The sequence below is a fragment of the Amblyraja radiata genome, chromosome 46, assembly GCF_010909765.2.
Source record: "Amblyraja radiata isolate CabotCenter1 chromosome 46, sAmbRad1.1.pri, whole genome shotgun sequence".
Lineage (NCBI taxonomy): Eukaryota > Metazoa > Chordata > Chondrichthyes > Rajiformes > Rajidae > Amblyraja > Amblyraja radiata.
In genome coordinates, this window is record NC_046001.1 from 3345547 (window position 1) to 3371098 (window position 25552).

A 25552-nucleotide genomic window follows, 5' to 3' on the forward strand; every position below is an offset into this window, starting at 1 on the left:
AGTTCTGGTCGCCCCCACTGCAGGAAGGATGTGGAGGCTTCACAGAGGAGGTTCACCAGATCCAGCACCCTCTGGTGCTGCTGGAGACGTACCTGAACAAACAGTCTAGCTCCTGCTGTGTCAATGAATATGATGCTGCTGCAGTCGATGACCACCGACTGAATCCTTTCCTGTTGACTCCCTGTCAGACAAAGCACAATGTACACGTTAGTTCCTCAAAGAAAAGTTGTCCATCTTTACAACAAACCTCTCGGCCCTCACTCCTATTGAAACGCTCTTTCAAATAACTTGCACATCACCGAAGGATGTCAGTGATTCCGGGAGCTCTGATCATCTTCCAGTCCCATATCCTCCAGAGTTGCTGCCTGACCTGCTGAGATACTCCAGCATTCTGTGTCTTTTTTTTTCTAAACCTGCATCTGCAGTTCCTTCAACTTCCTTGTGCCTCTCTAGGGTGGTCATGGTGGCACAGCGGTAGAGTTGACAAAACAATTTAGCCCAATATACGGGGTGTCTCGGCTAATACGGGACAGTTGGCAAACATAGAAACATAGACAATAGGTGCAGCAGTAGGCCATTCGGCCCTTCGAGCCTGCACTGCCATTCAATATGATCATGGCTGATCATCCAACTCAGTATCCTGTACCTGCCTTCTCTCCATACCCCCTGATCCCTTTAACCACAAGGGCCACATCTAACTCCCTCTTAAATATAGTCAATGAACTGGCCTCAACTACCTTCTGTGGCAGAGAATTCCACAGATTCACCACTCTCTGTGTGAAATTTTTTTTTCTCATCTAGGTCCTAAAAGACTTCCCCCTTATCCTTAAACTGTGACCCCTTGTTCTCGACTTCCCCAACATCGGGAACAATCTTCCTGCATCTAGCCTGTCCAACCCCTTAAGAATTTTGTAAGTTTCTATAAGATCCCCCCTCAATCTTCTAAATTCTAGCGAGTACAAGCCGAGTCTATCCAGTCTTTCTTCATATGAAAGTCCTGACATCCCAGGAATCAATCTGGTGAACCTTCTCTGTACTCCCTCCATGGCAAGAATGTCTTTCCTCAGATTAGGAGACCAAAACTGTACGCAATACTCCAGGTGTGGTCTCACCAAGGCCCTGTACAACTGCAGTAGAACCTCCCTGCTCCTATACTCAAATACTATTCCTATAGCAGGGTGACCTTCTATATTCGAACTTAATAACCCAATAACCTGACTGTTGAAGGCCAATGTACCTAAAGGCTTCTTGCCCACCCTATTCAGGGAACAATGTACCTGCACTCTCTGAGATCCCTCTGCTCTACAACACTCCCCAGAGCCCTACAATTCAAAAGATTATTCTGTACCGCAAGGGTGAAGTCTAAGAGGAAGGAAAAACGGTGAAGATGCAACCGTGGTTGAAATTGAATACGTGGACAAAATAGTGATTTTTTTTTGGGGGGGCGGGATGAACAATTCCTCCAGATATTAAAGCTGCAACTGATTCCAGCGCCCAAAGATAGGCCAGGAACAGTCGGAAATCTTGGGAATGTTGAGGTGGATCCTCGGCTCCAAACCAAGACCACTGTCTCTGATCATTTAATTACCTGTCGGTGACGTGTCTTTGTCCAATGAGCTGGCAGATTGTGGAAGGCCATTCTCCTGGTGATAAAAGTACAAGATTATACCCTGTAGGTGTGTGTGTGTGTGAGTGTGTGTGTATGTGTGAGTGTGAGTGTATATATATATATATATATATATATATGTGTGTGAGTGTGTGTGTGTGTATATATATATATATATATATATGTGTGTGTGTGTGTGTGTGCGTGATGTGAGTGCGTGTGTGTGTGCGTGTGTGTGTATGTGTGAGTGTGAGTGTATATATATATATATATATATGTGTGTGAGTGTGTGTGTGTGTATATATATATATATATGTGTGTGTGTGTGTGTGTGTGTGTGTGTGTGTGTGTGTGGTGTGTGTGTGTGAGTGCGTGCGTGTGTGTGTGATGTGAGTGCGTGATGTGAGTGCGTGATGTGAGTGCGTGATGTGAGTGCGTGTGTGTGTGTGTGTGTGCGTGATGTGAGTGCGTGTGTGTGTGTGTGTGCGTGATGTGAGTGCGTGATGTGAGTGCGTGTGTGTGTGCGTGATGTGAGTGTGTGATGTGAGTGCGTGTGTGTGTGCGTGATGTGAGTGCGTGATGTGAGTGCGTGTGTGTGTGTGTGTGTGCGTGATGTGAGTGCGTGTGTGTGTGTGTGTGCGTGATGTGAGTGCGTGATGTGAGTGCGTGTGTGTGTGCGTGATGTGAGTGCGTGATGTGAGTGCGTGTGTGTGTGCGTGATGTGAGTGCGTGATGTGAGTGCGTGATGTGAGTGCGTGATGTGAGTGCGTGATGTGAGTGCGTGTGTGTGTGCGTGATGTGAGTGCGTGATGTGAGTGCGTGTGTGTGTGCGTGATGTGAGTGCGTGATGTGAGTGCGTGTGTGTGTGCGTGATGTGAGTGCGTGATGTGAGTGCGTGTGTGTGCGTGATGTGAGTGCGTGTGTGTGTGTGTGTGCGTGATGTGAGTGCGTGATGTGAGTGCGTGTGTGTGTGCGTGATGTGAGTGCGTGATGTGAGTGCGTGTGTGTGTGCGTGATGTGAGTGCGTGATGTGAGTGCGTGATGTGAGTGCGTGTGTGTGTGCGTGATGTGAGTGCGTGATGTGAGTGCGTGTGTGTGCGTGATGTGAGTGCGTGTGTGTGTGTGTGTGCGTGATGTGAGTGCGTGATGTGAGTGCGTGTGTGTGTGCGTGATGTGAGTGCGTGATGTGAGTGCGTGTGTGTGTGCGTGATGTGAGTGCGTGATGTGAGTGCGTGATGTGAGTGCGTGTGTGTGTGCGTGATGTGAGTGCGTGATGTGAGTGCGTGTGTGTGTGTGTGTGTGCGTGATGTGAGTGCGTGATGTGAGTGCGTGATGTGAGTGCGTGATGTGAGTGCGTGTGTGTGTGCGTGATGTGAGTGCGTGATGTGAGTGCGTGTGTGTGTGCGTGATGTGAGTGCGTGTGTGTGTGCGTGATGTGAGTGCGTGATGTGAGTGCGTGTGTGTGTGCGTGATGTGAGTGCGTGATGTGAGTGCGTGTGTGTGCGTGATGTGAGTGCGTGTGTGTGTGTGACGTGTGTGTGTGTGTGTGTGCGTGATGTGAGTGCGTGTGTGCGTGCGTGTGTGTGACGGGTGTGTGTGTGTGATGTGAGTGCGTGCGTGATGTGAGTGCGTGTGTGTGTGTGTGTGCGTGATGTGAGTGCGTGTGTGCGTGTGTGTGTGTGACGTGTGTGTGTGTGTGTGATGTGAGTACGTGCGTGCGTGATGTGAGTGCGTGTGTGCGTGTGACGTGTGTGTGTGTGTGTGTGTGTGTGATGTGAGTGCGTGCGTGATGTCAGTGCGTGTGTGCGTGTGTGTGTGTGTGACGTGTGTGTGTGTGTGTGATGTGAGTACGTGCGTGCGTGATGTGAGTGCGTGTGTGTGTGTGTGTGCGTGATGTGAGTGCGTGTGTGTGTGCGTGTGCGTGTGCGTGTGTGTGTGTGTGAATTCAAATGGTAACTAGAAGCATAAAATTATTCTTTACTTTAATTCCCGCTTCCCAACATTAGGCTGGGGGACTGGGACTTAAATCCTACTTCCGACACACACACATGTAAAACACGCGCACATACATAAAACACACGGCCATCCGAAACACGCGCACACACAAAAACACGCACACACAAACACATGCACACACAAACACGCAAAACATGTGCGCACAAAACATGCACACACAAGAGGTACGCACACACAACACACCTACACGCAAAACACTAAATGTGTGCCCACACAAAACATGCATGCACACTTATCATGCACACACAAACCATGCGTGCACACACAATACTTGCAAACAAAGTACACGCACACACACAACACACATACACGCATGCAAAGCACATGTGCACATAGAACACACACACACACACATAACATGTGCACACATAGCATGATACGCGCACAAAAAACCCATGTGCACATAGAACAGACACACAAACACGTGCACACGCACAACACGTACTCACACACACACAACACGCGCGCACACACACACGGGATGACACGTAACCAGACGTACAATGGTGGCGATCGTCATCTTGTTTATCTTCTCCATTTTCCTCTTGGCCTTTGACCTTGCTTTGACCTTTTCCTGAGTCAGTCCAATTAACTTGCTCATGGCATCCCGGAAGAAGTTTTTGTTTCCGTAGTAAATGGGAGCGTTGTAAGCCAGTATCTTCAGACCAGGAATTTCGTGGCACTGAAATGGAATGAGAGCAGCTGGAGTGTCGGATGGGAAGGAAGGACATACATACCCAGCCTGGAGAGCTGGTGAGAAGCTGAGCTCGGGCACAAACTGAGGGCAGTGCCCCAGGAGATGGGCCGAATGTACTCATTCGGCTCCTAGAATGTATGAGCTTATGAATTCGGGACCGTCGCTTGTCACAGAGGTCATAAGGTCGTAAGTGATAGGAGCAGAATTAGGCCATTCGGCCCATCGAGTCTACTCCGCCATTCAATCATCACTGATCTATCTCTCCCTCCTAACCCCATTCTCCTGCCTTCTCCCCATAACCCCTGACACCCGTACTAATCAAGAATCTATCTATCTCTGCCTTAAATATATCCACTGACTTGTGGCCTCCACAGCCGCCTGTGGCAATGAATCCCACAGATTCACCACCCTCTGTCTAAAGAAATTCCTCCTCATCTCCTTCCTAAAAGAACATCCTTTAATTTTGAGGCTGTGCCCTCTGGTCCTAGACTCTCCCACTAGTGGAAACATCCTCTCTACATCCACTCCCATAGCCTTTCACTATTCGGTGAGTTTTGTTGGCAGGGCAAGGCAATCCCCCTGTTAAAACAAGATTCCCATCAGGCCCACGAGTGTGGTAGGCGTGGAACGATGCCATGCTCTGTGGCTGGCAAGCGTGCCCGCCGGTGTGGGCATGGCCATTGCACACCGCGGCTGAGCTGGCGGTTGGGGGGTATCCCTCGGTTCCCCACCGCCCCCCCCCCCCCCCCCACACTTACCATGCTGTTCTCCTCCACAGGTCGGTAGATCTCGGTGTTGGAGGCTCGACCCAACATGGAGCAGTCAGCCCTGAGAAGCCAAATTTCACAAGGTTAGCGTTGAGCAGAGAAACCTTCTTCGACAATACACAATAGGTGCAGGAGTAGGCCATTCGGCCCTTCGAGCCAGCACCAGCACCACCATTCAATGTGATCATGGCTGATCATCCCCAATCAGTACCCCGTTCCTGCCTTCTCCCCATATCCCCTGACTCCGCTATCATTAAGAGCCCTATCTACCTTGAAATCTCTCTTGAAAGCATCCAGAGAACCGGCCTCCACCGCCCTCTTAGGCAGAGAATTCCACAGACTCACAACTCTCTGTGAGAAAAAGTGTTTCCTCATCTCCGTTCTAAATGGCTTACTCCTTATTCTTAAACTGTGTGGCCCCTGGTTCTGGACTCGCCCAACATCGGGAACATGTTTCAGGCCTCTAGCGTGTCCAAACCGTTTTGGCCCGAAACTTTACCTATTCCCTTCGCTCCATAGATGCTGCTGCACCCGCTGAGTTTCTCCAGCATTTTTGTCCACCTTCGATTTTCCAGCACCTGCAGTTCCTTCTTAAACCCTTAATAATCTTATATGTTTCAATAAGATCCCCTCTCATTCTTCTAAACTTCAGAGTGTACAAGCCCAGCCGCTCCATTCTCTCATCATATGACAGTCCCGCCATCCCGGGAATTAACCTGGTGAACCTACGCTGGGCTCCCTCAATAGCAAGAATGTCCTTCCTCAAATTAGGGGACCAAAACTGCACACAATACTCCAGGTGTGGTCTCACTTGCCCTCAGTACACGCAATGTAGAACAGTACCGCACAGAAACAGGCCCTTCGGCCCACAATGTCCCTGCCGAACATGATGCCAAGCTGGACTAATCTTCTCTGCCTGCACGCGATCCATATCCTTCCATTCCCTGCACATCCAAAATCTTCTTAAACCCCACCAACATATCGCTTCCTTCACCGACCCTGGCCCCCACCACCCTCCGTGTAGAAAAACCTGCCCCACACATCCCCTGAAGAAGGGTCTCGACCAGAGACTTCACCCATTCCTTCTCTCCAGAGATGCTGCCTGTCCCGCTGAGTTACTCCAGCTTTTTGTATCTGTTTGTGGTCAAAGGGGAGGATGGGGCCAAGTGTCTATTGACGGTCCTCTCTTCGACCACAAGAGGGTGCAATTGCTCCTTTGAAATGCAGAGTGGGCTCGATTGAATGAAACACGCCATTCACGGGCTGATCTATTGTTAGCCACTCCTGATAAAGTTTCAAAGATTGACGAACTGATTGAAGAACAAAGAAACATACAATTCATCGAGAACTGAGTGATCGATGAATTAGTTTGCCCATGCAGATACCGTTCACCGATCATTCCTGGTTTTCGAGAGATAATTCCCAGATTCCTGCTGGCCTCCTCGAGGCAACTGTGGACTCAGCCCAGACCAACCTCCCTCCCATTGACTCCATTTACACCTCAAGGCCAGCAGCACAATCAAGGACCAGTCTCACCCCGGCCACTCCCTCTTCTCCCCTCTCCCATCGGGCAAGAGGTACAGAAGTGTGAAAATGAACGCACACACACACCTCCAGATTCAGAGACAGTTTCTTCCCAGCTGTTATCAGGCAACTGAACCATCCTACCACAACCAGAGAGCAGTGCTGAACTACTATCTACCTCTTTGGTGACCCTCGGACTATCCTTGATCGGACTTTACTGGCTTTACCTTGCACTAAACGTTATTCCCTTATCATGTATCTGTACACTGTGGACGGCTCGATTGTAATCATGTACAGTCTTTCTGCTGACTGGTTAGCACGCAGCAACAGCTTTTCACTGTACCTCGTTACACGTGACAATAAACTCAACACTATAAACAATTTCCTGATCCCTGCTGGTCTCTTATAAAAGCATCAGAATACCTTGGTAGTTCTTCGATGCTCAGGGAATGGGAGCGAGAGATATCGATGATGGCGTAGAGAGATATAGCTGGTGACGATGAGGGAGTGGGTGCTGGGAAAGCGGAAGTCATTGAAGAGACAAAGGTGTGTGTGAGGTTTAGTTTAGTTTAGAGATACAGCGCGGAAACAGGCCCTTTGGCCCACCGGGTCCACACCGACCAGCGATCCCCGCACATTAACACTATCCTGGGATGATCAGCCATGATCACATTGAATGGCAGTGCTGGCTCGAAGGGCCGAATGGCCTACTCCTGCACCTATTGTCTATTGTCTATCCTACACCCACTAGGGACAATTTTTACATTTAATAATAATAATAATAATGGATGGGATTTATATAGCGCCTTTCTAATACTCAAGGCGCTTTACATCGCATTATTCATTCACTCCTCAGTCACACTCGGTGGTGGTAAGCTACTTCTGTAGCCACAGCTGCCCTGGGGCAGACTGACGGAAGCGTGGCTGCCAATCTGCGCCTACGGCCCCTCCGACCACCACCAATCACTCACACACATTCACACACAGGCAAAGGTGGGTGAAGTGTCTTGCCCAAGGACACAACGACAGTATGCACGCCAAGCGGGATTCGAACCGGCTACCTTCCGGTTGCCAGCCGAACACTTATCCCATTGTGCCATCTGTCTCACGGTGCGAGTTGACACACGAGGTACCCCGAGTTAAAACTCGTGGTAATAACGTACGATTAACGTAGCTGTAACATCGGACCTCGTGGACGCAACTTAGCGACTCGTGGCGTTAACGGCAGGTACCCGTGAAACTTGTCAACTCTCGTAAAAAATCAAACACGTTTCAAGTTTTCCACGAGTCAAATTTACTCTTGTGGTTAAGAATTGAAACATTTGAACTCGTTGTAAGAACGTAGTGGCCCGTGCGTTTACATTAGTGTATCGTGAGTCTACCGTGGGAACTCTTTAACTCAGTGGGCAGGCAGCATTTTACCAAGCCAATTAACCTACAAACCTGCAAATAAATGGAGTGTGGGAGGTAACCGAAGATCTGGGAGAAAACCCACGCAGGTCGCGGGGAGAACGTACAAACTCTGTACAGACAGCGCCCGTAGTCGGGACGGAACCCGGGTCTCCGGCGCTGCATTCGCTGTAAGGCAGCAACTCTACCGCTTCGCCACCGGGACCGCCCAGAATCTTGGTATCTTGGACATAGGTCAGGAGAGATTGGACAGGGGGGGGGGGGGGGGGGGGGGATAGGATGGAGTGGAGGTACGAGAGCTGGCAGAAAGAATGGATCTGCCGGGGCAGTTGCGTTGATGGATTTTGGGGAGAAGGTAAAACAGGGCCGTGCGGGGCTGGGGAACGATGAGGTTGGAGACAGCCGGAAGCGATGGAATCAGAAATGGGTCTGTGCAATTATGGCCTGGTGCTCATCTGTGGGGTGATGCTCCAAGGATAAGTAGGAGGAGGTGTCCGAGAGCTGGCTCCTGGCCTCACCCACACTATCTGTCGACTGTGTCTCTCTACTTCACCATCTATATCTCTTAATAGACAGTAGACAATAGGTGCAGGAGTAGAGGCCATTCGGCCCTTCGAGCCAGCACCGCCATTCAATGTGATCATGGCTGATCATCCCCAATCAGTACCCCGTTCCTGCCTTCTCCCCATATCCCCTGTCTCCGCTATTTTTAAGAGCCCTATCTAGCTCTCTCTTGAAAGCATCCAGAGAACCGGCCTCTGAGGCAGAGAATTCCCCCACGGACCCCCTCTTCCCCCCCCCCCCCCCGAACCGCAGTCTGAAGAAGGGTCTGGACCCAAAATGCCACTCGTTCCTCCTCTCCGGAGATCCGTCCTCACCGGAGGAGGGCAGGTTTGAAAGCTCGCCGGCGCACCTGGCGCTAAGTAAGGCGCGGCGCAGGGTCACGGTACCTCTGAGTGCGGTAGATCACGGTCATCATGGAGAAGACCACCCCCACGGCAAGTCCAAGGTCGGCATTGAGGGTGATCACGGCCAGCCATGTGACCACCCACACCATCTGGAGGAAGATAGAGGGGTGATTAAGGAGGATTAAACCAGCCTCAGGGAAGGTTCAGGCAACCGCAAGAAATGCTACACTTGTCGCTTTACCTCCCCCGCTCGACTCCATCCAAGGACCCAAGCAGTCGTTCCAGGTGCGGCACGGGTTCACCTGCATCTCCTCCGACCTCATCTATTGCATCCGCCGCTCTAGATGTCAGCTGATCTACATCGGTGAGACCAAGCGTAGGCTTGGCGATCGCTTCGCCCAACACCTCCGCTCGGTTCGCAATAACCAACCTGATCTCCCGGTGGCTCAGCACTTCAACTCCCATCCTATTCCCAATCCGACCTTTCTGTCCTGGGCCTCCTCTATGGCCAGAGTGAGGCCCACCGTAAATTGGAGGAGCAGCACCTCATATTCCGCTTGGGCAGTCTGCACCCCAGTGGCATGAACATTGACTTCTCTAATTTCAGGTAGTCCCTACTTTCTCCTCCCCTTCCCAGCTCTCCCTCAGCCCACTGGATCCACCTCTTCCTTTCTTCTTTCCCCTCTCCCCCCCCCCCCCTGAAGAAGAGTCTCGACCCGAAACGTTGCCTATTTCTTTCGCTACATCGATGCTACCTCACCTGCTGAGTTTCTCCAGCATTTTTGTCTACCTCAGGGAAGGTGATGCCTTACAGGACTCCATGGTAGAGGAGTTACAGCTCCAGTGCAACTTTCTAGTTTAGAGATACAGCACGGAAACAGGCCCTCCGGCCCACCGATTCCACACCGACCATCGATCACCCTTTCACACTAGTTCTATGCTATCCCACTTTCTCGTCCACCTAGTGGTCACAGGAGTGGAAGGCAACCTCATCTCCATTACACAGCTACATCTCATCACCAGATAAAAGCTGTCCAGGATCTCACCTCCCCAGAGGAGCATGGGTGAAGCTCAACAGACTTAGTACTTGGGTTGGACGTTTCAACATAAAAATATAAAAAAACAAATAAAATTATAAGAGGACTGGACAAGCTAGATGCAGGAAAAATGTTCCCAGTGTTGGGCGAGTCCAGAACCAGGGGCCACACAGTCTTAGAATAAAGGGGAGGTCATTTAAGACTGAGGTGAGAAAAAACTTTTTCACCCAGAGAGTGGTAAATTTGTGGAATTCCCTGCCACAGAGGGCAGTGGAGGCCAAGTCACTGGAGGGATTTAAGAGAGAGTTATGCCCCTGTCCCACTTAGGAAACCTGAACGGAAACCTCTGGAGACTTTGCACCCACCCAAGGTTTCCGTGCGGTTCCCGGAGGTTGCAGGTAGTTGCCGGAGGTTGCAGGTAGTGGAAGCAGGTAGGGAGACTGACAAAAACCTCCGGGAACCGCACGGAAACCTTGGGTGGGGCGCAAAGTCTCCAGAGGTTTCCGTTCAGGTTTCCTAAGTGGGACAGGGGCATAAGATAGAGCTCTAGGGGCTAGTGGAGTCAAGGGATATGGGGAGAAGGCAGGCACGGGTTATTGATTGGGGACGATCAGCCATGATCACAATGAATGGCGGTGCTGGCTCGAAGGGCCGAATGGCCTCCTCCTGCACCTATTTTCTATGTTTCTAATGGCAGCGTGTGGAGATGGGGACTCCCTCCGCCAGAGCCCAGCCTGTGAATGTGGAGCAGAACAACAGACAGCCAACCATGTCATCTCTGGGCGCCCGCTCTACCACCCACCAAATGGAGCTGTGTCAGGGCCTGGCAGACATCGACGCCAACAGAGACAACAATCTGGCTGCTCAACACCTGGCTTGAGATCTAACTACTCCTTTGGTTTATTTATGTTTCATTCGCAAGAAGACGAAATCCCCTCCCTACACACTAGGGGGGGCAATTTACAGACGGGCGATTAACCTCTTTGGGATGTGGGAGGAAACCAGAGCACCCGGAGGAAACCCACGCGGTCACAGGGAGAACGTGCAAACTCCACACAGACAGCACCAGAGGTCAGGATGGAACCCGGGTCTCTGGCGCTGTGAGGCAGCAGCTCTACCCGCTGCGCCACTGTAGCTCTGTTTAGAGATGGCTGATTTAAAAACAAAATTTCGTAAGTTCATATGTGATAAGAGCAGAACTTCGTCCCGCCATTCTGCCCGTCAAGTATCCTCCGCACAAGTACGTTGGACACCGCACATCTTGAGGAAATGCGATTCCTCCTAATGGACACATCAGACCGAGTTGGTCTCCATTTGTCGTCTTTTTGGAATCATATGGTGCAACACAATTGTAAAAAATAACTGTTTCAGGACTGGACGAGGGTTGGTCAAGATTAGAAACAATGATCTCCTTACTTTTTTGGTTTTATTCTCTTTTTTCTATTTTCCTTTTCTCAACTTTCTTCACTCATCTGCCTTTTTTCATTTTCTTCACACACTATAGATCTCACGTCTTTCTATCCTTTAGTGTGACTGAGGAATAATGCGATGTAAAGCGCCTTGAGTATTAGAAAGGCGCTCTATAAATCCCATCCATTATTATTATTATTATTACCTAATCTCTTTTTCTTATTCTAATCTTTCTTTAATTTTTTTTTAAAAGAAGCTGTACATAAAATGTATTATGAAAATATATATTAGGCACTTTGGTGCCATATGATTGTACTTACTTCTGATAAAATAAAATTAAAAAAAAAAAAAAAAAAAAAAAAAAAAGAAAAATTCTCCGCCATTCAATCGTGGCAGATCTCCCTATCCCTCTCAACCCCATTCTCCCGCCTTCTCCCCAGAACCCCTGACACCCCAACTAATCCGAGCCGACTAGCGATCCCCGCACACTAACACTATCCTTCACACACTAGGGACAATTTACATTTATACCAAAGCCAATTGACCTACTGACCTGCACGTCTTTGGAGTGTTGGAGGAAACCGGGGAAAACCCACGCAGGTGACGGGGAGAACGTGCAAACTCCCCACAGACAGCACCCGTGGCCAGGATCGGGGTCTGGTCTCTGGCGCTGTGAGGCGGCAACTCTACCGCTGCTGGTAAATGCAGGCACAGGTAGAGCCGGCGGTGAGCTGGGAAGGCCAGCCATTGACCTGTGCCTCACTGCTTCCAGAGGGAACTTCTGACCTGAGTCTGCTATCTCAGAAGGTCACTTCTAAACATAGAAACATAGAAAATAGGTGCAGGAGTAGGCCATTTGGCCCTTTGAGCCTGCACCGCCATTCAATGTGATCATGGCTGATCATCCAACTCAGTATCCTGTACTTGCCTTCTCTCCATACCCCCTGATCCCTTTAGCCACAAGGGCCACATCTAACTCCCTCTTAAATATAGCCAATGAACTGTGGCCTCAACTACCTTCTGTGGCAGAGAATTCCACAGATTCACCACTCTCCGTGTGAAAAATGTTTTTCTCATCGCGGTGCTAAAAGATTTCCCCCTTATCCTTAAACTGTGACCCCTTGTTCTGGACTTCCCCAACATCGGGAACAATCTTCCTGCATCTAGCCTGTCCAACCCCTTAAGAATCCTGGAGAGTCTGAAGAAGGGTTTCGGCCCGAAACGTCGCCTATTTCCTTCGCTCCATAGATGCTGTTGCACCCGCTGAGTTTCCCCAGCAATTTTGTGTACCCTTAAGAATCTTGTAAGTTTCTATAAGATCCCCCCTCAATCTTCTAAATTCTAGTCCGGATAGTGTTGTTCTACGCCAGACAGTGTTGGAAGACTTACAAAGTCCATTCGACTGACTCTCCAGAGCTGCGGGAGGTCCTGAAACTGGAGGAACATCTGCCGCAGGCTGGTGATGTTAATACAAGCCAGGACTGCCTGGAAAGGGAAGAGATTTGCAATGATATTAACTCAGCACGCGACAGAGAGGATGTGGTCACACTGGAGAGGGTGCGGAGGGGATTCACCAGGGCCTTGCTTGCCTGGGATGGGGTGTTTCAGTTACGAGGAGAAACTGGAAAGGCTGGAGGCAAGAGGTACAGAAGTGTGAAAACGAACGCACAGCTCCAGATTCAGAGACAGTTTCTTCCCAGTTGTTATCAGGCAACTGAATCATCCTACCACAACCAGAGAGCAGTGCGGAACTACTATCCACCTCACTGGAGACCCTCGGACTAAATCAAAAACAGGAAGGCAGATTACTATCTAAATGGCGTCAAGTTGGGAAAAGTGGAAGTACAACAGGTCCTTGTTATTCAGTGAAAGTAAGCATGCAGGTACAGCAGGCAGTGAAGAAAGCCAATGGCATGTTGGCCTTTACAACAAGAGAAGTCGAGTATAGGAGCAAAGAGGTCCTTCTGCAGTTGTATTGGGCCCTGGTGAGACCACACCTGGAGTATTGTGTGCAGTTTTGGTCCCCTAATTTGAGGAAGGACATTTGAGGCAGTGCAGCGTAGGTTCACCAGGTTAATTCCCGGGATGGCGGGACTGTCATATGCTGAGAGAATGGAGCGGCTGGGCTTGTACACTCTGGAGTTTAGAAGGATGAGAGGATATCTTATTGAAACATATAAGATTGTTAAGGGCTTGGGCACGCTGGAGGCAGGAAACATGTTCCCGATGTTGGTGGAGTCCAGAACCAGGGGCCACAGTTTAAGAATAAGGGGTAAGCCATTTAGAACGGAGACGAGGAAACACTTTTTCTCACAATGAGTTGTGAGTCTGTGGAATTCTCTGCCTCAGAGGGTGGTGGAGGCCGGTTCTCTGGATGCTTTCAAGAGAGAGCTAGATAGGGCTCTTAAAGATAGCGGAGTCAGGGGATATGGGGAGAAGGCAGGAACGGGGTACTGATTGGGGATGATCCATATCCCTCTGTTTGTTATTCTTACGAAACAACACAAAGGAAGAATGATGTTGAATCCTTCCTCTAATTTGGAGACCAAAACTGCACACAATACTCCAGGTGTGGTCTCACCACGGCCCTCTGTACAACTGCAGAAGGACCTCTTTTCTCCTATACTCAACTCCTCTTGTTATGAAGGCCAACATGCCATTAGCTTTCTTCACTGCCTGCTGTACCTGAATCTGTGGAATTCTCTGCCTCAGATGGCAGTGGAGGCCGATTCTCTGGATGCTTTCAAGAGAGAGTTAGATAGAGCTCTTAGGGTAGGGATATGGGGAGAAGGCAGGAACGGGGTACTGATTGGGGATGATCAGCCATGATCACAGTGAATGGCGGCGCTGGTTTCGAAGAGCCGAATGGCCTACTCCTGCACCTATTGTCTATTGTCTATTGAAATGCATTATTGTCGGAAGGAGTTTACCGATCGGTTTAGTTTGCTTACCTTGGGTAGGAAGTAAAACAGCGGACCGATCAGAAGTAACACCACCAAGACAACGAGACACGTGAAAACGCCAGCGAGCTGTAAGGTCAAAACATACCAGAGAATTAAGCAGAGTGGCTGCTCCTGCATTGATAGCTCAATTGGCCAACCATTTGCTCCCACCTTATTCTAACGATGACATTGTTTAGTTTAGAGATACAGCCCGGGAACTTCGGCAATTTACAATTGACACCATAGCCAATTAACCCACAAACCTGCATGGGGAGGAAAGCTGAGATCCCGGAGAAAACCCACGCAGGTCACGGGGAGAACGTGCAAACTCCGCACAGACAGCGCCCGTAGTCAGGATCGGACCCGGGTCTCCCAGCTGCCCAGGAGGTGCCCGAGCGGTGTGCCAGCAAGGACCATCGCAGGCAAGGAAAAATAAACTAAAAATCCCCAGTGTCAGAGCACCTATGCATTTTCTCTACAAAATCACTGGATTCCCAAAAAGGTCAAAGCACACGTTGAGTCGATGGTCAGGAAGATAAAGGCAATTTTAGCATTGACTTTGAACGGGGCTAAAATAGAAAGCAAGGATGTAATGTTGAGGCTTTATAAAGTGCTGGTAAGGCCATATCATGAGAGGGTAGACGCACAGTCTCTTGCCCAGATTAGGGGAATCGAGGACCATTGGTTTCAATGTGAAGGGGAAAAGATTTAATAGGAATCTGAGGGGTAACTTTTTCACACAGAGGGTGGTGGGTGTATGGAACGAGCTGCCAGAGGAGGTAGTTGAGGCTGGGACTATCGCAACGTTTCAGAAACAGTTAAGACAGGTACATGGATAGGACGGGTTTGGAGGGATACGGACCAAACGCCATATTTAAGGCCGTATCTGAGGAAGGATGTGCTAGCTCTGGAGAGGGTCCAGAGGAGTTTTGCGAGAATGATCCCAGGAATGAGTGGGTTAACATATGATGAGCATTTGACGGCACTGGGCCTGTACTCGCTGGAGTTTAGAAGGACGAGGGGGAGACCTCATTGAAACGTACCGAATCGTGAAAGGCCTGGAGAGAGTGGATGTGGAGAGGATGTTTTCACTAGTGGGAGAGTCTAGGAACAGAGGACACAGCCTCAGAATAAAAAGATGTACCTTTAGAAAGGAGATGAGGAGGAATTTCTTTGGTGAGAGGTTGGTGAATCGGCAGAATTAATTCCCACAGACGGCTGTGGAGGTCAACTCAAGGAGGCCAGATATTCTTAAGGTGGAGTCTAGTACGGGTGTCAGGGGTTATGGTGAGAAGGCAGGAGAATGGTGTTAGGAGGGAGAGATAGATCAACCATTATTGAATGGCGGAGTAGACTTGATGGGCCGAATGGCCTCATCCTGCTCCAAGAACTTATAAACTTATTTACGGTATATCTTTGTCTTCCTAATTTGAGGAAGGACATCCTTGTGATTGAGGCAGTGCAGTGTAGGTTCACGAGATTGATCCCAGGGATGGCGGGACTGTCGTATGAGGAAAGATTGAAAAGACTAGGCTTGTATTCACTGGAGTTTAGAAGGATGAGGGGGTGGCTCTTATAGAAACATATAAAATTATAAAAGGACTGGACAAGCTAGATGCAGGAAATATGTTCCCAATGTTGGGCGAGTCCAGAACCAGGGGCCACACAGTCTTAGAATAAAGGGGAGGCCATTTAGGACTGAGGTGAGAAAAAAAGTTTTCACCCAGAGGGTTGTGAATTTGTGGAATTCCCTGCCACAGAGGGCAGTGGAGGCCAAGTCACTGGATGGATTTAAGAGAGAGTTAGATAGAGCTCTAGGGGCTAGTGGAGTCAAGGGATATGGGGAGAAGGCAGGAACGGGTTATTGATTGGGGACGATCAGCCATGATCACAATGAATGGCGGTGCAGGCTCGAAGGGCTGAATGGCCTCCTCCTGCACCTATTGTCTATGTTTCTATGTCTTCCTGTAGATGATCACTTCTGTGCATTAACTGAGCATTTCTTTTGAGTGAATGTTCTTCCTTGATGAACATAGCTTCTTTGTTGACTCAGAGCTCCCTTCTCCCACAACCACGCCCGGGATTTAAGCAATGGAGAGCGGGCGTACGGTGTCATCATCTCTCAGGCCCCCGCGGCCTTGAACTCTCCGAGCTCTCACCTGTGTGTGGCTGCCTGCGCTTTCGAGGATGTTACTGGTAGCCAGGGAAGCTGAGCTTGGGAAACAGGTGAAGAGGGAGGAGATGGTGTTGGAAATGCCATGGGCTAGCAGCTCCTGTGGAATAAAGACAGAAATGAGTCTGAAGTCTGCAATCAAAAGAAGGGTCATAGAGTGATACAGTGTGGAAACAGGCCCTTCGGCCCGTCTTACCCACACCGACCAACAATGTCCAATCTACACTAGTCCCACCCGCCAGCATTTGGTCCATATCCCCCCAAACCTGTCCTATCCATGTACCTGTCTAACTGTTTCTTAAACGTTGGGATAGTCCCAGCCTCAACTACCTCCTCTGGCAGCTCGTTCCAGCTACACTAGTCCCACTTGCCTGCGCTTGGTCCATATCCCTCCAAACTTGTCCTATCCATGTACCTGTCCAACTGTTTCTTAAACGTTGGGATAGTCCCAGCCACAACTACCTCCTCCAGCAGCTCGTTCCATACACCCACCACCCTTTGAGTGAGAAAGTTACCCCTCAGATTCCTATTAAATCTTTTCCCCTTCGCCTTGAACCTATGTCCTCTGGTCCTTGATTCCCCTACTGTGGGCAAGAGACTCTGTGCATCTACCCGATCTATTCCTCTCATGATTTTGTACACCTCTATAAGATCACCCCTCATCCTCCTGCGCTCTAGGGAATAGAGACCCAGCCTGCTCAACCTCTCCCTGTAGCTCAGGCCCTCTAGTCCTGGCGACACCCCCCCGTAAATCTTCAGTCTGAAAAAGGGTCTCGACCCGAAACGTTGCCCATTTCCTTCGCTCCATAGATGCTGCCTCACTCGCTGAGTTTCTCCAGCATTTTGTGTCTACCTTCATAGAAACATAGAAAATAGGTGCAGGAGTAGGCCATTCGGCCCTTCGAGCCTGCGCCGCCATTCAATATGATCATGGCTGATCATCCAACTCAGTATCCTGTACCTGCCTTCTCTCCATACCCCCTGATCCCTTTAGCCACAAGGGCCACATCTAACTCCCTCTTAAATATTGCCAATGAACTGTGGCCTCAACTACCTTCTGTGGCAGAGAATTCCACAGATTCACCACTCTCTGTGTGAAAAATGTTTTTCTCATCTCGGTCCTAAAAGATTTCCCCCTTATCCTTAAACTGTGACCCCTTGTTCTGGACTTCCCCAACATCGGGAACAATCTTCCTGCATCTAGCCTGTCCAACCCCTTAAGAATTTTGTAAGTTTCTATAAGATCCCCCCTCAATCTTCTAAATTCTAGCGAGTACAAGCTGAGTCAATCGATTTCCAGCATCTGCAGTTCCTTCTTAAACATGGCATGTACTCCGGGGGCGCTGTTCTGGCAGCAGCCATGTCAGCAGCGCGTCAGTTTTTTCAACTTTTTTTTGTTTTTTAGTATGTTTTAAAGTGTGTATTTAATGTTTGTTGTGTGTTTTGTGTGGGGGGTGGTGTGGGGGGGGGGGGGGTAAGGGGGAAACCGCTTCGGTCGCCTCCTCCATGGAGGGGCGACTTTTTCCAGGTCGCCTCCCCCGTTGCCTAACATCAAGGATCGGCGCGGCCTTTCCCGGAGACGTGCCTGGGGCTTCAGCGGCGGGCGCAGCGTGGACTCTCGGCGTGGAGCGGGTGAACCCTCGCTGGGGCTCGCTGGAGGGGAGCGCTCCATTTCGCTGGCCCGGGGCAGCCGGCAGCCTGAAGTCGCAGCCTGAAGCCGCGGTCTGCACAGCTCCAGCTGGTGCGGCGTCTACAACCCGGGATCCCTCGTGGGGGACCCGGGGGAAGAAGAAGCCATCACTGCCGGCCCGCGGCCAACTTCTACCGCGGGCCGGCATGGACTTACCATCACCCCTGGAGGGGAGCTTCGACCGCCGGCCCTGCAGTCTACGGTGCTTCTGGCTGCGGCGGGGACTTTAAATCTTGACCGCCGGCCTGCGGCCTACAACAATCTAAAGCCGCGGTCTCCGGTTAGGAAGAGCCGATCCTGGACTGACTGGACTCTGGTCCTGTCCACGGGGGGGGAAATAGAGGAGGACTGGCCAAATTTTTGTGCCTTCCACCACAGTGATGAATGCTGTGGTGGATGTTTGTGTTACATTTTGTGTGTTCTTTATTATTGTATCGCTGCTGACAACCCAATCCTTGCCGGGTCACTGCTCGTGCGGTCGACCGGTTGGTGCACAGAGTAGCTTTGAATGTTTGTCTCTTCGTTGATTGCGTCCCTTTCTTTTTTTTTTAAAAGCTACTGTAATGCGCCCTTTTAAATTGCCCCTCGGGGATGAATAAAGTGCTTGATTGATTGATTGATTGATTGATTGAAGGAACGCTCTATGACCTGGGATGACGCACCTGGTTGGGGTCGATGGTGTATCTGTGCTTGTCCGCATATATCATGGCCAGCGATACAGACACAGCATAGCCAACGAAGGTAATCGCCACTGTGTCTCCAATCAGACTCGGGATCCTGTCCAGAGCCGGCATCTGAGGGCTCGGAAATCTGAGGCGAAAAAAAATGTCGCATATTTAAAAAATCAAATCATTCAGAATTTTTAAAAAAATTGTTAAATACAAAGCAAAACTAGAACTGGGCAATAATTCTTCCGACATTCTCGGAGGCATTCGTCTGTTTCCTATGGTAAAGTTGTACAGTGCGGAACTACTATCCACCTCACTGGAGACCCTCGGACTATCAAAAACAGGAAGGCAGATTACTCTCTAAATGGCGTCAAGTTGGGAAAAGGGGAAGTACAACGGGATCTGGGGGTCCTTGTTCATCAGTCTATGAAAGTAAGCATGCAGGTACAGCAGGCAGTGAAGAAAGCCAATGGCATGTTGGCCTTTAGAACAAGAGGAGTCAAGTATAGGAGCAAAGAGGTCCTTCTGCAGTTGTACAGGGCCCTAGTGAGACCACACCTGGAGTATTGTGTGCAGTTTTGATCCCCTAATTTGAGGAAGGACATTCTTGCTATTGAGGGAGTGCCCCGTAGGTTCACCAGGTTAATTCCCGGGATGGCGGGACTGTCATATGCTGAGAGAATGGAGCAGCTGGGCTTGTACACTCTGGAGTTCAGAAGAATGAGAGGGGATCTCATTGAAACATATAAGATTGTTAAGGGCTTGGACACGCTAGAGGCAGGAAACATGTTCCCGATGTTGGGGGAGACCAGAACCAGGGGCCACACACACAGTTTAAGAATACGGAGTAAGCCATTTAGAACGGAGACGAGGAAACACTTTTTCTCACAGAGAGTGGTGAGTCTGTGGAATTCTCTGCCTCAGGGAGCGGTGGAGGCCAGTTCTTTGGATGCTTTCAAGAGAGACCTAGTTTTCTCCGGGTGCTCCGGTTTCCTCCCACACTCCAAAGACGTGCGGGTTTGTAGGCTGATTGGCTTGGTAAAGTTGTAAATTGTCCCTAGTGTGTGTAGGAAGGTGACAGTGTGCGGGGATCGCTGGTCGGCACGGACTCGGTGGGTGAAAGGCCTGTTTCTGCGCTGTATCTCTAAACTAAACTAAACTAAAAGGTTCAAAAAGGAACTGCAGATGCTGGAAGATCGAAGGTACACAAAATTGCTGGAGAAACTCAGCGGGTGCAGCAGCATCTATGGAGCGAAGGAAATAGGCGACGTTTCGGGCCGAAACCCTTCTTCAGACTGATGGGGGGCGGGGTGGGAGAAGGAAGGAAAAGGGGAGGAGGAGGAGGAGCCCGAGGGCGGGCGGATGGGAGGGTGGGAGGAGACAGCTAGAGGGTTAAGGAAGGGGTGGAGACAGCAAGGGCTAGCAAAATTGGGAGAATTCAATGTTAATGCCATCCGGACGCAAGGTCCCCAGACGGAATATGAGGTGCTGTTCCTCCAATTTCCGCTGGTGCTCACTCTGGCAATGGAGGAGACCCAGGACAGAGAGGTCGGATTGGGAATGGGAGGGGGAGTTGAAGTGCTGAGCCACCAGGAGTTCAGGTAGGTTATTGCGGACTGAGACTAAAGGTTAATTGGCTTCAGTAAAGATCGTAAATTGTCCCTAGTGTGTAGGATAATGCTAGTGTGCAGGTCGATGGGCCGAAGGGCCTGTTTCCGTGCTGTATCTCGGTATGTTTTCTCCAAGGTAATATGATCCATTGAGCACAAGTCACAAAACCCAACTCACAAGTCTCTCGTGGGAATAGTCGCACCATTTTCCCCCACCGTGACTTTAATCTCTTTGAGACAGATACACTCACTCACCCTGCAGGAATGTGCCCCACAATCTGGACATTGCAGCACTTGTCAAGTGATGTTGCAAAGGTAACAGCAGTAGCCACGATAAGCTGTTAAAAAGAAGAGTGCATGGTTAACGTAGAAATATAGAAACATGGAACACTTAGAGAGTCGGGGGGGTGAAATGAAAATGAGAGATCTACAGGAGAACAAACGAATGAAAGATATGTCACGATGGTGAAGGAGACAGGCCATTGTTAACTGTGGCCTTGGTGAAAACCAGTACAGCAATACCAGAAGGGTCTCGACCTGAAACGTCACCCATCCTCAGTCTGAAGAAGGGTCTCGACCCGAAACGTCACCCATTCCTTCTCTCCAGAGATGCTGCCGGTCCCGCTGAGTTACTCCAGCTTTTTGTGTCTATCTTCCCTCTGCTCTACAACATTCCCAAGGGCCCTGCCATTCACTGTGAAGGACCTGCCCTAGTTTGACTTTCCAAAATGCGACATCTCGCACTTATCTGCATTAAACTCCTTTCACCATTCCCTTGCCTGAAGCATCTGTGCCAACATTTAACCCTTAAGCAACAAGACCCTTGAGGAGGAGATTGTGTGATCATTACAGACTGATCTAACTGAAGCTGGGTCAGGCCCCAAGTGCTCCCCTCTGTCACTTGAAGAGAGGGGGTACAACCTCTCTACAACACAGTGGAGGCAGGGTGGTGCAGCGGTAGAGTTGCTGCCTCACAGCGCCAGAGATCCCCGTTCCATCCTGACTACAGCTGCTGTCTGTACGGAGTTTGCACGTTCTCCCCATGACCCGTGTGGGTTTTCTCCGGGATCTCCGGTTTCCTCCCACACTCCAAAGACGTACAGGTTTGTCGGCTAATTGGCTTGGTATAAATGTAAATTGTCCCTAGTGTGTGTAGGATAGTGTTAGTGTGCGGGGATCGCTGAGTGGCCCGGACTCGGTGGGATGAAGGGCCTGTTTCCGCGTTGTATCTCTAAACTAAACTAAACTATACTCGATGGGCTGAATGGTCTCCTGCAGAAGCATGAGAAACACTTCGGGTGCACGCCCTTAAACAAGCATAAGAGATACTGGCACACTGGGTCTTACACACTCACAGTCACGTCCGATGCTTCTGTCAAGGAATATTACAGCAAAATAGACACAAAATGCTGGAGTTACGCCCCTGTCCCACTTAGGAAACCTGAATGTAAACCTCTGGAGACTTTGCGCCCCACCCAAGGTTTCCATGCAGTTCCCGGAGGTTTTTGTCAGTCTCCCTACCTGCTTCCACTACCTGCAACCTCCGGGAACCGCACGGAAACCTTGGGTGGGGCGCAAAGTCTCCAGAGGTTTCCGTTCAGGTTTCCTAAGTGGGACAGGGGCATTAGTGGGACAGGGGCATAACTCAGCAGGACAGGCAGCATCTCTGGAGGGAAGAAACGGGCGACGTTTCGGGTCGAGACCCTTCTTCGGACTTTATTGCAGAGAATATTACAGCACCTGCAGACGTCTTCTCACCACGATGATCTCGATAGGGATGGGGGTCCTGAATTTCTGTCTGAACCGGCTGTTGATCTCTTTCATCGGAATGAGCACGCCGAGGCAAATGAGAGAAATGATCAGCTCGACTATGTTTGTCATGGAGAGAGCTCCGAGCAAAGATGCCAGCGTCTGAGAAAAGAAAGAAATACAACCTCACTCGTTTTTCTCCGTTTAAATCCCCTCTCGTTCTGCTATCGCGCAGGTTTACGTGAATCGAGTTGGACATCGCGAGCAGGATGAATTATTTGTAATGTTTAAAGAAGGAACTGCAGATGCTGGAAAAATCGAAGGTAGACAAAAGTGCTGGAGAAACTCAGCGGGTGCAGCAGCATTGAAGGAGTGAAGGAAATAGGCAACGTTTCGTCCCGTTTCGGGACGAAACGTTGCCTATTTCCTTCGCTCCTTCGATGCTGCTGCACCTGCTGAGTTTCTCCAGCACTTTTGTCTACCAACTATTTGTAATGCTGATTGGTTAAACGTGGATATTTTTTTTTTTTTTTTTTTTAAATACATTTTTATTAGAGGCATCTGCATATCATAATCCAAACCAGTACAGACTTTGTTTAACGGTTACATATTAAGTATCCAGGTTTCCAGGGTCCCAGTTACCAAAGTAGCTGGGATCCTCCTTTGTCAGTTACCTATTAACATTGCCTCTAATTACTCATTTATATTTATAGATGGAAAAAAAGAAAGAAAGAGATTAGAAAAATAGAATAAACTGTGGCGTCAGCCTAAACACGGGCCACTCATGCTCGAACCCTCGTCAGGAGATACGAGGGCGGGCTCGTGACGTCATGGGCTAGAGGGAGTGTCCTGGTACTAAAGGTCTCTCACCGCGAGACCTTGAGGAGTCGACAGGTAGCTGAGCCCGAGAGAACAACCTCGCTCAGCTACAGCAACATTGTAATATAGTTAGCGCACCAACCTAATGTGTCACCACTGAATAAAGTACTCTTTGAACCGGTCTGACGTCTCACCTTTATTCACCATGTATGGTGCCGCTACAGTGGTGACCCCGACGTGAACTATCAATAATACAACTTGGGAGATAGGCCCGTAGGTCAGAGACTATTCATCTAGTCCTGGGTTCAGGCTTCAGTCCGGCCTACGTGCCGGTCCGAACTACCCCTTCAAGTAATCTATAAATGGAGACCATATTCGAATGAATAATACTGGTTTGTCAATTAAGACATATCTAATTTTTTCCAAATTTAAGGTCTCCGACATCTCCATCATCCACATCTTGATTGTGGGGGTTGTTGGGCCTTTCCAAAATGTTAATATCAACGACGTGGATATTTTTAAGGCAGAGATGGATAGATTCTTGATTGGCGCGGGTATCTGGGGTTGCGGGGAGAAGGCAGGAGAATGGGGTTGGGAGAGAGCTTGATAGGGCTCTTAAAGATAGAGGAGTCAGGGGGGATATGGGGAGAAGGCAGGAACAGGGTACTGATTGGGGATGATCAGCCATGATCACATTGAATGGCGGTGCTGGCTCGAAGGGCCGAATGGCCTACTTCTGCACCTATTGTCTATTGTCTATTGGGAGGGAGAGATAGATCAGCCGTGATTGAATGGCGGAGTGGACTTGATGGGCCGAATGGCCTAATTCTGCTCCTATCACTTATGACCTCAATTGGGATCTAGACATGGCTTACGTTGAACGTTGACAAGTTGAACAAAAAAAAAAAGAGGCACGCAGTTACGAAAGAGAACAGTTGCAGGGAACTAAGCGGGGAAAGAGATTGCCGTGTTACATGGCACGGTGACTAGGGCGGCACGTTGGCGCAGCGGTATAGTTGCTGCCTTACATCGGTTCCATCCCCGACTACAGGTGCTTGTCTGTACGGAGTTTGTACGTTCTCCCTGTGACCCGAGCGGGTTTTCGGTTTCGAGATCTTTGGTTTCCTCCCACACTCCAAAGGCGTACAGGTTTGTAGGCTAATTGGGTTGGTAAATGTAAACATTTTCCTGTGTGTGTGTGTGTGTGTGTGTGTGTGTGTGTGTGTGTGTGTGTGTGTGTGTGTGTGTGTGTGTGTGTGTGCGTATGAATAGTGTTAATGGGGATCGCTGTTGAGTTTGGTTTCCTCACTGTTTCTCTAAACTAAACTAAACTAGTATCGATGGGCTGAATGGCCTCCTTCAGAAGCATGAGAAACACTTGAGGTGCATTCCTTGTTCACAGAGGATGTCTAGGTATGCAGAACAGGAAGTTCTTCGACGAGGACTATCCTTGATCGGACTTTGCTGGCTTTACCTTGCACTAAACGTTATTCCCTTATCATGTATCTGTACACTGTGGACGGCTCGATTGTAATTTGTTTAAGAAGGAACTGCAGATGCTGGAAAATCGAAGGTACACAAATCTGTGTAGGTTCGATTGTAATCATGTATAGGCTTTCCGCTGACTGGATAGCACGCAACAAAGGCTTTTCACTGTACCTCGGTACACGTGACAATAAACTAAACTGAAACCTCCAGAACTGCTGGCCATACGAGCAGATTCACGGCCATCTCGACATAAAGGCCAACCTTAAAGAGGGTGAAGGGTCCAGTGAATCTCGGGAGCCTCAGTCCAAGCATGGTGTTGAGCTGCGAGATGGTGACGTGGAAGGCGGTCCCGCTGGTGAATGCCTTCACGATTGGGTCGGACAAGTAGGTGGAAAGGAATCCCAGTTGCAGCACAAACATACAGATCTGGAAGAACAAGAGCAAAATCCCTCAGTTTACGGCCAGGTTAGCAGCCGGACGTACTGTACAGAGGAATGCTCATTTTCATTTTTAAAAGGCACATCGTGGAAACAGACCCTTCGGCCCATCGAGTCAATGCTGACCATCGATCATACTAGTTTAGTTTAGTTTAATTATACAGCATGGAAACAGGCCCTTCAGCCCTCTGAGTCCGTGCCGACCATCAACCACCCATTCACACTAGTTCTATGTTATCCCAATTTGTCATCCCCTCCCTACACACAAGGGGGCAATTTACAGAGGGCCATTTAACCTACAAACCCGCACGTCTTTGGGAGTGTGGGAGGAAACAGGAGCACCCGGAGAAAACCCACGCGGTCACGGGGAGAACATACAAACTCTCCTCAAAATACAAGATGATATTGTTATCTGGTGGGAGGGGATAGATTTAATAGGAACCTGAGGGGCAACTTTTCCATGCAGTGGGTGGTGGGTGTATGGAACGAGCTGCCGGATTTGAGGCAGGGACTATAAGTCCAAAAAGTTGTGAATCTGTGGAATTCTCTGCCTCAGAAGGCAGTGGAGGCCAATTCACTGGATGCTTTCAAGAGAGCGTTA

General features: G+C 49.5%; 1 protein-coding gene across 1 annotated transcript in view; it reads right to left on the reverse strand.

Annotated features, from left to right (window-relative positions):
• Nucleotides 1–50: 50 nt before the first annotated feature.
• LOC116968748 (solute carrier family 26 member 10) overlaps nt 51–25552 on the reverse strand; it is a gene marked incomplete at its 3' end in the record, with an annotated part of 30530 nt that continues 5028 nt past the window's right edge. Inside the window, exons 4-15 of the mRNA XM_033015556.1 lie at nt 24776–24940; nt 22217–22369; nt 20714–20796; nt 18843–18990; nt 16477–16590; nt 14327–14404; nt 12765–12860; nt 8971–9077; nt 5078–5147; nt 4125–4304; nt 1589–1643; nt 51–181 (exon numbers count right to left, since the gene is read on the reverse strand). Of these exons, the coding sequence (XP_032871447.1) occupies nt 51–181; nt 1589–1643; nt 4125–4304; nt 5078–5147; nt 8971–9077; nt 12765–12860; nt 14327–14404; nt 16477–16590; nt 18843–18990; nt 20714–20796; nt 22217–22369; nt 24776–24940 (1380 nt within the window). The remainder of the gene's footprint in view (nt 182–1588; nt 1644–4124; nt 4305–5077; nt 5148–8970; nt 9078–12764; nt 12861–14326; nt 14405–16476; nt 16591–18842; nt 18991–20713; nt 20797–22216; nt 22370–24775; nt 24941–25552) is intronic.